General features: G+C 44.2%; 2 protein-coding genes across 4 annotated transcripts in view; one reads left to right on the top strand and one right to left on the bottom strand.

Annotated features, from left to right (window-relative positions):
- The first annotated feature begins 1,140 nt into the window (after positions 1–1,140).
- Positions 1,141–8,085, top strand: LOC107387485 (protein phosphatase 1 regulatory subunit 3C-B). Of its 2 annotated transcripts, XM_054749408.2 has the most exons (4): positions 1,141–1,832; positions 4,259–4,337; positions 4,416–4,658; positions 5,241–8,085. In XM_054749408.2, exons 2-4 carry the CDS (start codon positions 4,274–4,276, stop codon positions 5,825–5,827), a joined length of 894 nt encoding a protein of 297 aa, XP_054605383.2. In that variant the 5' UTR covers positions 1,141–1,832; positions 4,259–4,273; the 3' UTR covers positions 5,828–8,085. The 2 variants fall into 2 exon arrangements, with proteins under 2 accessions (XP_054605383.2, XP_015817962.3); XM_015962476.3 differs by having other exon boundaries at positions 1,145–1,832; positions 4,259–4,658.
- Positions 8,086–15,227: 7,142 nt separating this feature from the next.
- The window catches only part of dpysl4 (dihydropyrimidinase like 4), a 14,731-nt gene continuing 13,278 nt past the window's right edge, over positions 15,228–16,680 (bottom strand). For both annotated transcript variants that reach the window (XM_054749407.2, XM_015962475.3), the window contains exon 15: positions 15,228–16,680. This exon is cut by the window's right edge and continues 1,882 nt beyond it. The gene's annotated coding sequence lies outside the window, so the exon portion shown is untranslated.

The following is a 16,680-nucleotide window of genomic DNA, read 5'->3' as shown; positions in this document are numbered from 1 at the left end:
ACATTTCTTTGTGTTTATACAGGTTTTATTTTTGATTGTATTATATTCATTGTAAATGTTCGACCAACACAACCTCAGTTACCCGCACAGATAACCATGTTTTATAGCCACGGGATATAAATAGCACGCTGACAAGGAAAACATCTGATTGTTACTTATGGGTCCACCCTCCGTTTTGTCTAACAGGACTCACCTGCCCATATACATTTCTCAAATATCTTATTAGTTAAATTTAACCAGGTGAAAGCTCACTGAGAGATCATATCTCATTTCCAAGATAGATTAATAAAATCAAATGGTTTGTGACATCCAAGTTTAATCCACTTCAGATACTTAAAAGTAGAAACTGTGACAGACAGGGACGTGTCCAGGGAGTGGCCTGGGGTAGCACATGCCACCCTTAGAATCTGATTGGCCACCCCAGGTGCCACCCCACTAAGTTCCAGTTTAAATTGACTTTACATTGTCAACACAAGGCTCGGGTTGTAAACTCCAAAACAGTGTGTGGTTGCATGCACCTTTCACCTTGTTTTCTAGCCCGGCATGTAGTATTAATATTATTTAACATTTTTTCATATTCACATACATAATATTTAGAGTCCCACTCAACTCCAGTTGGTGGCAGTAATGCAACAAGAAGTGACTTGCTAACCACCACAAAAGTAGAAGATGAAAAAAAAGGTGATTGTGCAATGTGAAACTCAAAAATTCACTAGAAAGTAAATAAATAAATAAATATAAGCATCGGTGCCACCCATGAATAAACCACATGGGCCACCCCATTTTAAAAGTCCTGGACACAGCTCTGGTGGCAGATGAGAATTACCATAAGATACATAAAGGAAAACTATCTGAGTTTACTAAAACTGTAACAAACTGGATTTAAAACAAGATGTTGCCCATTAAGAGTTGAGATGTTAGGAGGAAATAATGCTTTGCTCTAATAAATCTCTATGGTTCTAATCCAGACCACCTCTCAACATCATGTCCATTTTAGGAATGTTACTGCAGTCAGAGCAAATGGCTTTAGTCTGAGAGGTCATGTGTTATCAGCTACATCTAAACAAGAAGGAACCAGTCATCAAAAAACTGTCTGTAAATCTTTAATGGTTTAAATTTAGCCGCTTGTATTTCGTACCTTTAACCTCTAGCAGGCTGTGAAAATGCTCTTATTTCATCAGTCCAACTCATCTTGCACGCAGTTTCTCTTTGGGCCATCTAAAAATCCACAGGCAGTGCCTGTAAGTCGTCGTGCAGGGAACAGCCAGGATCGGCACTATTTTTAATCCGAGTCACCGAGCGGGTTCTGCACAGAGGCGCGTGCACCGTCCATGAGGACCATAGCTGATAGGAACGCGACCGAGGTGTTTGATGCTGCAACAATGTACGTTAATGTGTCATCTGACGCCACTTTCCCCTTTTAACACTAAACTCCTCTTCGTCACTTCTGACCGGCTAACGTGCTGGACAGCAGGAGGAGCAGACCCATTGGCCACAAACTCCGCCTATCTACGTGACCAGAGGACTTCTGGCTGTCTTGTCTTTTTTTTTCAGTTTTTCTTATTTCTGATTGGATGAGAGAATGAGCGGCCAGTCGCTCACAGCTCTGATTGGCTGTTATCTCTCCTAGGCTGTGACTCTCTGAGCAGCTGATGGGGGGGGGGGCGTGCCGAGGTCTCCGCACTAGCACCGTCTCCTCTACGCGGTGAAATGGCTGGAAAACACGAGAAGAGCGGAGAAAAGTGAAAAAGTTCCGTGGTGCAGCCGCTCCGTGACGGTGTAACAAGGAACCTACCGCAAACTACCGAGCGGAACTTCATGAACCGCAGCAGGTGAGACGCAGGCGAAAATGTATCTGCGCCACAGCAGCTGATGGCTGACCTGGAAACGGACTTCCTGTCACCCGTTGGAGTCTTGCCAGACCAGTTTCACCGTCTCTAGTGCAACTTGTTATTGCGTTTTCTGACGTGAGCCAGTCTAATGCGCTAATGTTGACCTAATCTCGAACCTGTCCTGGAGATCCGTGAGTTTCAAACTGCGCCGCATCGTGTTTCTGTTATCGGACGTGTTGAATCAGTCATCTGGTCACTGTTTCTAATCAGCGTGGATCGTTGCAGATGTGCTTCCCAGAGATCGGATTATTCGAACTTCATTTTATTTATTTAGATGTTTAAATTGTTTTCAGCTAGTAGTCTTTGTGTTTACATTCTTATCGCTTTTTTCCAGGTTTTCCCGTGTGTGTGTGTGTGTGTGTGTGTGTGTGTGTGTGTGTGTGTGTGTGTGTGTGTGTGTGTGTGTGTGTGTGTGTGTTTATCCATAGACTGTACATACGGTTTTATCACATGGTGGCATGGTTACCATGGTAATAGTAAAAATAAAGTGATGATATTAATTCAAGGGGGGTGGGGGATGAAACCTGTCATAGATCTAACCAAAGAAGTTGGTTTGAACATTTGGGATCAGTCAGAGATAAGCCTGGGATTTTACTGATTGGTAAGAGATTAATCCAAGATTAGATTATGTTGAGTAGAAAGTTGGACAAAAGTTAGCCCAACATCAGCCAAAGATTTGCCCTACAACATCATCATCAAGGATAGCCCTATGTTTATGTTTATGTATTTAGCAGACGCTTTTGTCCAAAGCGACTTACAAGTGTTTAAGGTTACCACATGATTCAGCCTGATATTTAATGGTTATTAATCTGAGGGATACCATTGAATTAGAACAACATTAACCTGAGATTAACCCAAGATTAGCCTGATGTTAGCTCAGTATATACTTTGATGCCTAGCTACCTTTTTTTCTTCCATCTTGTGTTTTGTGTTGTCAAAAACACAATTAGAGTTACACCTAAAGTTTAATGGTATTCACATACAGTGAAAGTAAAGGAAATCTCATTTCTTACAATAGCTAAAGGTAAACACAAGCCACACCTGCTCTGTGGCGGTGGTGTTAGACCAGATATAAGCAGAGAAAAAATCCAGTGACAAGTGTTACAGGTGTCATAGAACACAAAAATAAAGCAGTGCTAGGGCCCAATGAAATTTGTCGTGTTTATTATTCCCAAAATCTACTTTTTTGCTTTTATTTTTCAGAATTCCACATTTCCATTCTAACCTTATTTATAAACCTAAACAACGCAAGTGAATGGGGAAAATGGTAAACAATAAATTCCTGCAGAATTCACAATTTAATGACTTTAATTTAACTTTCACAGATATGACAAAGTGATGTGGTTCTGCAGAACACTGGACGGTCTTGAAATGTGTCTACTCATCTATTTTTAAAGCACAAAATACATTATCGTTTTTGTGCAAAACGTCTAGTCATTGTCATGGAACTGCAAACGCAAGAAGTCGATGATGACAGAGCAACCAGTGGTAGAGAATACGTCTCTACCAAGTCTGGAGTTCATTAAAGTTCACATACAGGTGAAACTTGCAAGCACTGGCACCCCCTTGTTTGCAGTGACAACAAAGATTTTCAGGATTTTTGCCGAGAACGTCTGTTATGTTTTGCATCATAGTGTTCAGAACACAATATCTGATGCAGCAAAACGTGGTGGGGTAAAATCATGCTAGCTGGAGCCAGTCGTGCCTGTTTAAATAGGGTGATGGTGGCAACGGAGTAAACTGGAGTGTTGCAGGTTCAAGCCCCATCTGCCGAGTCCTTGGACAAGACCTTGTAACTCTCGTTGCCTGCGCGTGGCAGTTGAAGGAACCGATGGTCTCTGTGTTCACCAGCCTTGCTTCTTGTCAGTGTGCCCCAGGGTTGCTATGGCTACAATGTAGCTTATCACTATCAGTGTGAGAACAACTGAATAACTGGTTGTGTTGTAATGCGCCTTGAGGGGTTTCAGAACCCACTGTATCAAATACATGCCATATGCCATAAAATGTCAGTGGTTTGCAGACCTACCTCTCTCCTGTTGACTTGCTTGTCCATCCCTGACGTGAATATAATTTCCATTTTGTTTATTAAATTCCACAGTTTTGTCCACAATCTCCATATTGTGGAAATCATGGGTCTCTTTATGGCTTCTTGGCATGATGACAAGTTAACTTGAAATAATTTTCCCATTTATTGAGATTTTTTAAACCTCCACATAATCAGGTGTGTGTTTATTTTCATATCCGAACGTTTCAGTTGACCAGTTTTTTTAATTCTGTGGCTCCGCCCTCTTCATTCTCTTTTGAGCTTGCCTTTAAATCCCAGGGTTTCTGTGTTCTAGATTAATAACACACTTGTCTCTACCCAGGCTCTCACGCAAATCATGCCCGTCGACATGGCCATCAGGATCTGCCTCGCCAGCTCCCCACCACTGCACTCCTTCCTCAGTAACCATGACAACCATCGTTACATGCCAGCTGCTATGCCGACACGGTGCCAACCACTGCGACCCTGTCTTTCCCCAGAAAGCTGCAGCCCCGTTGACATCGCAACCACGTCTTCCTCAGGAACAATCACGGAAAGCTGCGTCCAGGTTAGGAAGAGGAGGAGCCAGAAAAAGAGGGTGGTGTTTGCAGACTCTCAAGGTCTAGTACTCACAACAGTTCACGTTTTCACCGAGCCCGAGGACGACCGGCTGGCTGAGCTGCAGTTCCAACTGACTGAGATGGAGGGTGCCACTGAAGGATTGCACCTGGAAGACCTTAAAGGTGACAGATCTGAAGAAGAGCCCAACGGCGACATTACGATGGTTTATCAATTAATAATTAAGAATGGCAAATAAAGCTAAATGAATCCAAAAGGGTTCAAATGAAGGCAACTGGACTTCTTTGGTTTCTTAGACGTTTCGCTTCTTGGATGAGAAGCTAAACGTCTTCAAGAAACCAAAGTCCAGTTGTGAACCCTTTTAAATTACCATGACCTGGATGACTGAGAACCTTCACCAGCATAAATCTAAAACAATTATTTTTTTTATTTTATTTGCTTTATTTGTTCATGTTTATCCAGCCAGGCTAAAAACCCAAACAACTGTTGGTTCAGACAGTTAGGGTTTGAAAAGAGCTCATAAATATACTTAATCCATAAAAGTCTGGATAAAAGGAAGAGTCAGTGAATTACTTTTACATGTCTGCAGTAATTTGGAATAGCAATTGGAAATAAATTAATAATTGGTCCAGGAACCTTTATTTAGGTCATAAAAAAATAGAGCCTTACCTGCCTGGTGGTTCTAGGTAAACCCTTTCAGATACCCTGCTGTATTTTAATCCGCGGTTTACCCTCTATGCTTCTAGATTCGACAGATTTTGGTTTGGGTCTGGTCTTGGACTTTACTCCACCAGCTGCAGACTATCTTGAACTGAGGAACCGGCTTAAAGCCCAACATGTTTGCCTGGAGACCTGCTCTGTGCAGGACCACCTTCTTTCTGGCACCATCCAGGTTGAAAACGTCTGTTTTGAGAAGTCTGTCTTGGTCCGGATCACCTTTGACTCGTGGAACTTCTTCCAGGATGTTGATTGCCGATACCTGAACAACGTCTATGGCTGCCCCGATACCGACACCTTTGCCTTCTCCGTCTCTGTGCCACAGAACCTGGACTCCTCCAGCAGAGTGGAGTTCTGCATCCGGTACCAGACACATAACCAGACCTTCTGGGATAACAACCTGGGCAATAACTACGGGCTGACAACTGTGGATCCTAATGGCTGTCCGAGCTGGGTCTCTAAGAGGAGTGCTAGACTAGAGATCCAGAGGGGCAACAATGGAGAGAAAGTGGACGAGATGGATTATGACCCGTTAGGAAGTCCCAGGACATTAGTTGGCGTCTTCCCTAAGTGGCAGAGCTGGGGTCGGGTTGAAACCAGTGCCCCCTACTGGTGAGAGCAGCACAGCTTTTAAAGTTGGACTTTCTGGATGTTGGAGATTCACCGAAGCTTAACTCAAGCAGCTACGTTATCCTGTAGGTCCAAAGCGCCACGTTGACTTGGTCACTTTACCTCCTGAAACTCCTGCTGGGGTAGAGATGGATTTGGAGACTTCTGGTGCTATCTGCAACAGGTCCGAAACCAGAGCTAGATTGGTTCCTTCGTAACTGAATCTTAATATGCAACAATCAGTCCTTTTTCAGAGGAACTACAGCAGAACCAGCACAGTTTTCAGAGGAGGGAGAACGTTAAAGGGATTCCTCAGTAGAACCTCATGAGAAGATCACCTTTGAACTATGCAGCAGATCAGTGAAGCATTTAACTTTTAACATAATTCCAGGACCTAGAAGTCTCCCAGAGCCCGATGAGCCTCCGAGCTTGGACATAAAGTCCAGGTTCTAACGCTGATCTGGCTTCAGACCTCCAAACACCTCCTTAGGACCTGCAACTCTATTTTAAAATGGTCTCTAAAGGTTTAACAGCACATTCCACTCTTCAGTCATTTCAGTGGATTTCTGATCCTCAGAGCACCCGGAATCACCAAAACCTCTGGTCCAAGACGATTTACGGATTCAGACATCAGATGTTTGGATGAACTTTTTCCATTTACATGTTCAGTTCTCCCTGTCTGAAACCAGTTACATATTTGTGTTCACAAACATCATGGCCAGAACACGATCTTTTCTGAGTCCAGATGTTTTTTGGAGCCATTAGTCCTCCTTTTTCCTCCTTTTAAATCATTCCTATAAACCAGTGTGGATGATTTCCTGCCATGGATGGAGTCAGCGGGTTGGTGAAACCATAATTTTAAAGTGTTCTGCTGATGGACTAAATGTTCTAGAATACAAGCTTTGGCGTTTTAGGGGTTTCTACACAAAGACTTTTTGGACTCGTGTTGGTGTTCAGCTGGTGCCGATGGGTACGAGTCGTGGTCCTGTTGGATTTTAGATAGTCGTAGACAGAAAGTTTTGCACACTGATCCAAAGTAATGGATCAAAACCAGCTGGGTTGACACCTGTAAAGCAATCCAGTGAATGTGTTTAATGGTTTTAATGGTGAAATTTTAATGCTTGAATGTCTCAGGTGTGTGTTTATTCACACTGCCTTGTCAGGAGTTCTGGTTACGTTCGTTTTGATTGGTCCCGTTGGACCTGGACTGAGTGTAACCAGTAAGTTATGTTGGACTGAATGTTCTTCTGCACAGGTGTTTGTTTGGACTCCGTATCAGCCGCTGTAAGTCAGAATCAGCTGCTGTGTTGGCACTTTAGTAGTCTTTGGTCATGTGACTGCAGCCTCAGCATTCAACAAAGATGAAAACATTTAGCAGACAGGCCAGTTTGATGATGATGGTTTTGAGGGATCTGACTCATCTTCATTCCAGTCTCTACGTGTTTAGTGTTTATTTCTGTCCATCTGTGTTGCAGCTGTTTTTGAATTCCTTAATAATTTAATTAATTACTCTGTTTCAAGCTTCTGACAATAAACCCCCTGCTGCACCAGCAAGTTTGTTGTTGGTGCTAAGTTTGAGGACTAGGAACTCAATTATTAGCTTACGTCACCTTCTGAGATTTGTTAGTCACACTCGTGTGCACGTCTCACATCAGAAAGCAATTCTTCATCACCCTGTGTTGTCATGGTAACTGATGTTAATGTTGCATTTCTTGCTAGCTCTTGTTAACCAGTTTAAAAGCCTTTCTAAACTACAAACACTGCAGTGCTCTTGCGTGTGTGTGTGTGTGTGTGTGTGTGTGTGTGTGTGTGTGTGTGTGTGTGTGTGTGTGTGTGTGTGTGTGTGTGTGTGTGTGTGTGTGTGCGTGCGCGCGCGCGTGTGCGCGTGTGCGTGCGCGTGCGTGCGTGAAAATGTAAAGTGTTAAACAGAAATGTTATCAGCCTGCTAATATTGCAATATTTGTTGGACTGCTGAAAGCCTTGTGCAGCCTTCAGGTCACAGCTGCTGTAATTTCAAGGTGGCAGGCTCTCCTTATTCCAAAGAAACCTGAATGCAGCACAACATGCACTGATGAAACCCCTAACAGTATCAATGCCCTGAGATGAAAGAGTAAAACAAAGAAATAATGTTGTAGTAGGAATTATATCACATTGTAGCCCCTCCTATAACAGGAAGTGTTGTAAACAAGAGGGCTGATTGCTCCTTTTGTGTTTATCCTCTTAAAGTAAAAGTTTAATACATTTAATAAAGGTTAATATAGTTTACACCTTTTGTTTCTTGTTTTATTTTTATCAAAGAGTTTGTTTTTTCAGTGTTTAGCAGCCGGAAGCAGTAAAACACTGCACTGGTGCACAGAAGTTGTCGTTTTCCAACCTTCATTAGTCTGTCTGGTGTTTTTCTGTCACTTTGGTGTGCTAGTCTGAGCTCTCATCTGAAACAGAGATTAAAGGTCAGCGGAGTTCAGCTGCTCTGACTTCATCCCACCAGATTAAATCGACCAGCAGCTCATCCTGTTTCCATTTACAGATTAAATTTACGTAACGTCAAAGAGCAGCAACATGTCTGCGTTGCACAGCTCCACCAGTGGACACACGCCTTTTTTTTCTATGGCTGTTTACATAAGACTTTCTGCTCAGTGACAGGATCGTGAACCACCTCTGGTGCTCCAGCTGACCGATGGATGTTACATTAACAAACTCGGTGGCTTGTTGGTGTGTTTTGTTGTATTCATCTAATGTTTTGCTCATGTTGATCTGTGGACTGCATCAAGAAACATTTATTCTTTTTTATTATGTTTAGCAGACTGGAGAGTTATGTTTAGTTTTATTCTGGTATGTTTTTTCTATAAATATTTTATTTCTATTTTATGTTTAATGTTTGAATAAAAATCAAATCAAGAGGGATGCCTCTTGATGAAGAGCACCGACCGAACCATTAACTGATCAGAATATTGATCAGCTGATCAGTGATGACATGACCTTGAGGGTAGCAAAGAGACATTGCTGCAGCTCAATTTGCAATTTGTCATAGTTCCACTCATCAGTCTGCACTGATCAGGTCGATTAGTGACTTCCATCAGGACTGCAGTCACAGCAGGTTGAAATGTCAGCAAACCGTTTTAATCTCTCCATGCTCATATTTCTACAAGATCTCTTGGTCATGCAGAACAATCAAAACTGAGGATGATTTATAATCATCCATTTCAGAGTGAAGGGTCCCTCAGATCACCTCACTCATCTTCTCAAACTTTTAGGAAGTCCTATAAAATTCTGGAATCTATGTTATTTCTACATGTTTGTAAAGTGAATCCTGGTTCTCGAGTATCTAAAATATTTTTTGAAACCTCTTTGTGATAAATTTCTGTCTGAAAACAGTGGAAATCCCAACAAAAACATTAAGTTATGCATAAAACTACTGATCCCTTTCAGTCGATTTACTCGGTACAACAGCTATAGTATGGGATATCATGCCCTCACGTGGTCTGACTGAAGACCCCTTTAATCACGCATTTAGGTGTGGGTGCAGGGTCCATCTTCTTATAAATACCCCTACTCACACATCATGCTCCAGTTCGATGACCACTCTTCACCGAGCCCAGCTGCATGGCGGGGCAACAAAGGTGTTGTACCTCGTTCCTCTCCTTCAGGGAACAGCAGTTCTATGCATAACTTAACGTTCCCTTTCAGTCGATTCACTCGGTACAACACATAGTATGGGACATATATACACACCCCGCAGAGCAGTCATCAGAAAATCAGGCCCAAAAGGCGATGCTTTCGTGTGGGCCTTGTGATCCAGCAGATAAAAACAGTGAGCCAGCGACAGTGCAGTCACATCCAAACGGTAAAACTGAGTAAAAGTGTGCATTGAAGACCAACTGGCAGCAGCACAGATGTCGCCCACCGGGACTCCTCTGAAAAGGGCCCAGGATGCAGCTATTCCTCTGATCGAATGAGCTCTCACTTCCTGTCTAAGGTAAATGGAGACCCTTGCTGACAAGCAAGAGAAATGGCCTCCATCATCCAATGGGAGAGTCTTTGTCTGGACAGATCTGGGGTCTCATTTATCAAGCTTGCTTACGCACAAAACAGGATCGGAAAACTGCGTAAGCAACTTTTCACGCAAACTTTGGGATTTATGAAAGAAAACTTAGCGGGAAAATGTGCGCAACTTTTAAGTTGACTAAGGACCTTGCTTACGCACATTTTGGACATGGAGAGCACCTGCAGTGCTGCTGCTGAGAAGGATACAATTATGAAATCCTGCAGCATTGTCACTTGTACTGCTTCGTTTTCACACAGAACAAGATCCCCACATGCACACACACACGTGCATACACACACACACCGCCTGAAGCACAGAATACGGAATGCAGAATATCAGCAGGGGGACAGATTGAAACAGAATGTCATGCATCTGTGACAATGTGGGTCCTGTCACTGTGACCCGATAGATCATGGGCCCTGGCTACTTGTACAGGGAAGATCTCCGTTTGGCTGACTGGTTAGTGTGCATGACTTTCACCCGAAAGTCTGGGGATCAAATTGCGATTGGACCTTTTTTTTTTTATATCCGCCACAGATCTCTCTGAAGAAGTCACAACATTGACGGCTTCAGCAACGCTGTGTCACTCCGTGGATTTTCTCTCATTTGTTTTGCAAAAGCACTTCCTTTCATTTCTCCACCTCAACCACAGGTACCTGAATTTCTGCTTCTGTTAAATTGCGCTTCCTTGATCTGCCTTGATCTACGGTCGTCATGTCATTGGCGGAGCGCTGCAACAGCCGTCTTATGTATATGCATGAGATCCACAAGGCACTTTGCATTGACTATTTATGGCAGTAAGTGGGCGTGGTGAGGGCGGGATGTGACTAAAATGCAGCTGAGAAACATTCTCGTTAGTCTCCGATTTATGAAGCGGAGATTGCGTGCAGCTGTGCGTACTCCATGTTTGGGTGTTGTCTTTGGTTGCAAACAGATCTACAGTTGCTCTCCTGAATCGTTGCCAGATTTGGGTCACCACTAGTGGGTGCAGTCTCCATTCTCTCACCATTGGGCTGCCCCTGGACAGCAGGTCTGCTCCCAGATTCTGGTGCCCTGGCACATGAGTCGCTCCGATAGACAGAAGCCAAACTGCACCATTGGAGGAGTTTGTGAGACATGTTTAACAGGGGAAGCGAGTGGGCCCGCCTGTCTATTTATATATGAAACCACTGCGGTGTTGTCTGATTGTGTCAGAACATGTTGGTTGTTCAGGATCCCCTGAAAATGTCTCAGAGCTAGCAAAACTGCTAGTAGTTCCAAGCAGTTGATGTGGAGCCTGGACTGGGTCAGAGACCAGACCCCTCTCACCGCTATGCTGTCGCAAATGGCATCCCATCCTTTCAGAGAGGCATCTGTGGACACCAACTTGCGGAAGGATACTGCCTATTGGCGAACCTCTGTACAAGAGACCAGGTTCCCTCCATGGGCAAAGGCCTAACATGTACTTAGCTGTTATTGTTTGCTTTCTGTGCAGGTGAAGGGTTGTGCACAGCCGGTGAGCGCGGGTCCAGCGTTGAAACGCATGCGTGATGAGCAGTCCGAGTGGCACCACTGAAATCATGGAAGCCATGATGCCCAGAAGCCGCACTATCATCCAGAAGTGCAGTTTGCATCCCAACTGAAACAATCCATTCCGACTAAGCTGCTCCACGCTATTGCTCCTACAGTAGCCGCAGCAGTCACACATGTGATCAACGCTTCACTGACATCCGGTACATTTCTCACCTCTCTCAAGCATGCTCAGGTTAAACCGCTGCTAAAAAACCATCTCTTCCTCCAAATCACGTGGAGAACTACCGACCTATCTCCTCCCTTTTCTGTCCGAAATCATTGAAAGGGTGGCTTTCAAGCAGATCACAGAATACCTCTCACAAAACTGTCTGCTTGACCCTTACCAATCTGGGTTCAAAAAGGGCCACTCCACTGAAACTGCTCTGTTAGCAGTGACGGAATCCTTAAAAGAAGCTAGAGCGACAGGCAAATCCTCAGTGCTTATCCTGCTCGACTTATCGGCTGCATTTGGCACTGTCAACCATGGCTTCCTTTTGTCCACACTCTAGCATGGGCATCACAGAGAAAACACATGGCTGGTTTGGATCGTACCTCACAGGACGATCATTCAGTGTATCTTGGCTTGGACAATCCTCTACTGTGCACCATCTTGCCACAGGAGTCCCCCAAGGCTCTGTACTAGGACCTCTTCTCTTAGCCATATACACCACCTCACTGGGTGATATCATTCGATCACATGGCTTCTCCTACCACTGCTATACAGACGACACCCAGCTCTATCTGTCATTTCCACCAGACGACCACACTGTCTCTGCACGAATATCGAACTGTCTCTCTGACATATCAAAATGGATGGAATCCCACCATCTCCAGCTCAACCTCTCTAAAACTGATCTACTCGTCATCCCAGAAAAACCATCCATACAGCACAATATCTCAATCCAAAATGACTTCCTATCTCTGGCTCCTTCAAAGGCAGTTTGAAATCTGGGTGTTGTGATTGATGAACACCTGAACTTTAAAGATCATGTTGCCTCGTTTGCTCGTTCATGCCGCTTTGCGCTGTATAACATACGAAAGATCAGACCATGCCTAACACAACATACCTGGAGGTTTTCTGGGCCGGAGAAGCGGGCCATTCCACATCCAATTTTTCGGCAGCACGGCAGAAAAGGGGAATAAACGAGGGGTCGACCTGGGTCACCGGAGAGGCGGCAGCAGCACACTGAGCTGCGGAGAAATCATCATCTCCAGATATACTCCGGTCATCTGTGTGGATGGTCGGAACGTTGTCGTCCTCATCCTCTGTTGGACTCATGTGTGGAGGGACCAGGGAATTCTGAGTCTCGGGTAGCCCTTCCATGAAGTCCATTTGGTCCACCCAGCTGGAAGCGGGGACTGTGACCAGGCAGCCGTCGTCGTCGGACTCGGACAAAGCCGGGTCTCTCAACTCGGAGAGCATAGGATCCTGTTTGGAGGCGGCAGCCTCCCCCAGGATCTTGAGAACAAACTTGACCCTGTGTTCCAGCGTTGAGCGCTTAAGCTGGCTGCAGAACGAGAATACTTCCGGCTCTGTCAACGCTCTCCTGGCGTGGACAATACCGAGACAAAACGGGCAAGCTTCATGTAAATCCTTGTCATGAAGCCACATCCCTGTGGGCAGGCTTCTGCTTCTTTGGGTCAGACCTGGTGCTCATTCCGGATCACGAGGGCCAACAGTGTAGGTGTTAGCGAGGTTTAACGGTGCTAGCGCTCAGCGTGTAGGCACACTTACCAACAGGCAGCAGTCTAGTTCGACACGAACAGTTAAGCTAGCTCCAAAAGCATAGTGAAGAAGAGTGCTAACTAGCGTCAGCTAGCTAGCACTGGTTGAGTGGGAGGTGTTCCAGTTAGGTGAAGGGAGTAAGAACTGGAGCATGATGTGTGAGTAGGGGTATTTATAAGCAGATGGACCCTGCCCCCTACGTCACACGTCATGCGACCTAAAGACGTGATTGAAGGTGTCTTCAGTCAGACCACGCGAGGGCATGATATCCCATACGATATGTGTTGTACACAGAGTGAATCGACTGAAAGGCAACCTGATAGGCATCATTGTGGATTTAGACTGAAGTCGTTCTCAAAGACTAGTTTTCATTAATAACCATCATTTTCATCTCTGTGTGGTTTGTCATTTGATATTGCACTTATCCGTTCAAATAAAAAAATACACAGTTGCTGCATAAGAGAGACAGAGAAAGACCAGCTGACACAACATCACGTGGCTGTGTGTTGATGTAATGCTGACATCACGTGGCTGTGTGTTGATGTAATGCTGACTGACAGGTGTTCAGACCACTCACATTGTTGTAAACATCCTCTGGTTGTATTCTGACTTCTGCTTATTTTTATTCCACACTGAAGCCAGAGTCATGTCAGATAGAACAGCTGGATTTATCAGCAGACACTGATGTGATGAATATTTTGAATCAGTTACACATGGCAGAAACATGGCAGAAATCTTACTCGAGATGGTAAATTACCTGTATTTGATATAGCACCTTCTAGAGTCCTGGAACCCCCAAGACTCTTTACATCACAGTCAGTCCTTCACCCATTCACACACACATTCACACCCTGGTGGTGATGAGCTACATTGTAACAGCTGCCACGGGGCACACTGACAGAGGTGAGTCTGCCATACACAGACGCCACCGGTCCCTCCGACCACCACCAGCAGGCAAGGGGGGTTACCCCGGTAAGTGTTTTGTTCAAGGACACAACAACAGTGAGACTGAGCATCGAAACTGCAACTTTCTGATTAAGCGGCGAGCACTTAACTCCTGTACCACTGGCGCCGCAGGAGAACTTTACAGCCTACCAGGTGGAAGCACAAGCACCCTGAAGCAAACCCACTGGCCCTAGAGCACTGCGGCCATTGTGGGATTCTCCAGAATTCAAAGATGGCCGCTCCTGTGTATCGTCCTAATGAATCACTCATACTGACCGTTTCACAGAGGTGTGACCAAGTCACTGCTTTGCAAGTCACACGTTTTTCCAGTCAAGTCTCAAGTCCAAGTCGAGTCCAAAGTCAGTGATGTGGAAGTCCAAGTCAAGTCCAAGTCCTTAACTTTGAAATTTCAAGTCATCTGTCAAACTTCAATTTAACGACAATGATAATAAATTGCAGAAATAAAGCTTCTTAAAGCTTAAGTTGTTTGCTCAAACAAGCAGAAAGTGCAACTGAAACAGATTACAAAGTGCTGCTGCATTTAGCAGTACAAGATCAAACCCAGAACCAAGAATGATTTACGATTTTTGTTCATGTCGCGCCACTTTTGTGCTAAATTATAAAATACGCTCAAGTCAAGTAAGGTGTCTTACCAAGAACACAACAGCAGCAGTCTCTGGCAGGAGCTGGGATCAAACCTACAGCCTTCCAATTACTGAACAACCTGCTCTGCCTCCTGAGCTACTGCTGTTCTGGGGTGCCTCTGGCACCTCCAGGGCAGCCAGTGTCTGGAGTGAACTAACACACAAATTGAAACAAAGCAAGGGATTTTCGAAAGAGCCTCAATTTTCTGAGCTCGCTTCATGGAACAGACCTCAGTTTTTTCTGTTTAGTCTGGTTTAGGCTTTGTAATTCTTGATTTACCTACCTTGATTCTGCAGCACGTTTGTTCCAGTACATTTAGTCATCTCAGCTCTCACCACTTTTTGCTTTAATCAGAATCAGGAGCTCCAGTCTCTGTTGTGCTGTTTTAGTCCAGTCCTGGATCAGCGGCAGACCAGGGTCCACCTGGTATTTTGTCTCTACAGGCATTTATTGAACCAAAATAAAAACATTTGACATGCAGTGGATGTGTGGAAGGTTAAGTTTCATAAATAACTTACCAAAAACTCAATTTAATTAGAATGACTCAGTTCAAAAAACTCTAAATCCAGACCATACTTGGCTCCAACAGTAGTAATGTGTAACCAGGTATCCTTCATCCATCCGGTTCTACTAACAGCTGGGTCTGTTGGTCTTTTCTGACCCCAGAAAACCTCTGCAGCACTAAAACTCCAACAGCATCACCTTTGTGTCAAAGACATATGTTTCACAGTTTCTATTTACCCAAACTAATATTATGTACAAATCAGACAGGTCACTCCGTTTTTTTTTTTTTTTCAATTTATTCATGCAACTACAAGCTTGAGCCACCACAGAAACAACTACACCAGATGCACTGTTGCCATAGTAACCCTCCTTAAACACAGTTTAATTACCGAACACACACTTAACATTTTTCTTTCTGCTCTAGTGCTACTGTGAGGACAGAGACAATCGGCAACCATTCAGCAGCCGTGTTGGAAGCCAAGAGTGGAATTATTATGTGGATGTGTCACTCATGTTGGACTGTAACTTCTCACATCCTTCACGTTGTCTTCGCCATCTTGATTTGATTCCATAGGAACATTTGGACACCAACATGGCTGCTGTGTGCTGCATGAACAGGGAAGCCAACACCTACGCTACTTGTAGTACTGTATAGAAAAGTGGGCATGGTTACGGTAGCCAGACAAAAAGATGGCTGATGCCTCCAGTGGGCACCAGTGCCTTTATAATATTTAAGTTTTGTTATTGTTGGCTTCACCTGTAAAAGAAGGCAGCTCTGCCCATCGTTTCTATACAGTCAGGGGTTATGATTGCATCACAACATCATCCTGATGAAGACCTCAGTCTGAATAAACGTCAGCCTTTTCTGATCACATCTGTGGAAAAAGGACTTAAAATTCACATCTCTGTCTTACCTCCCCTCAACAATGGGAAGGGACTGTTGGAGGGTTAATGTGGATGGAGCTATCAGTCTGCTCTGTAACACGTAGACAAGAGCATGACTGAAACGACCTGAGGTCATCAGTAGGAACCGGTGCTGGGAGTAAACATAACCGACAATCCTAACACTTACATTGTCACATTCAAGATTTAAAAAGTGTTATAAATACAGGACGAAGATGAATTCTTAAAAAACATATAAATAAAAATAAAAAAAAACACGTGACTGCAGCTGTGGCGTGAAAAGCTGCTAGGTCACATGATGTCGATGACTCTAAATGACAGGATGGAATGATGTTCTGAGTTGAGACAGGATTGCTACTGGTAGGCTACCGTTGTGTTAATTAGCACCATCAATATCTAGAAGATGAAGTTAACCTGTTATTAAGGACAAGCAGGATGGTTTAAGGGATCAAAGGGGAAGAACTTTCATCGTCAGCTGTAATAAGACAGCTGCAAACGGAGCAACGTTATTGGTTGTGATTGAACTCATTTACATGCATGC

This window comes from Nothobranchius furzeri, chromosome 16 (assembly GCF_043380555.1).
Source record: "Nothobranchius furzeri strain GRZ-AD chromosome 16, NfurGRZ-RIMD1, whole genome shotgun sequence".
NCBI classification, from domain to species: domain Eukaryota; kingdom Metazoa; phylum Chordata; class Actinopteri; order Cyprinodontiformes; family Nothobranchiidae; genus Nothobranchius; species Nothobranchius furzeri.
The sequence above is the reverse complement of the archived record's forward strand: the minus strand, read 5'-3'. Positions and strand labels throughout refer to the sequence as shown.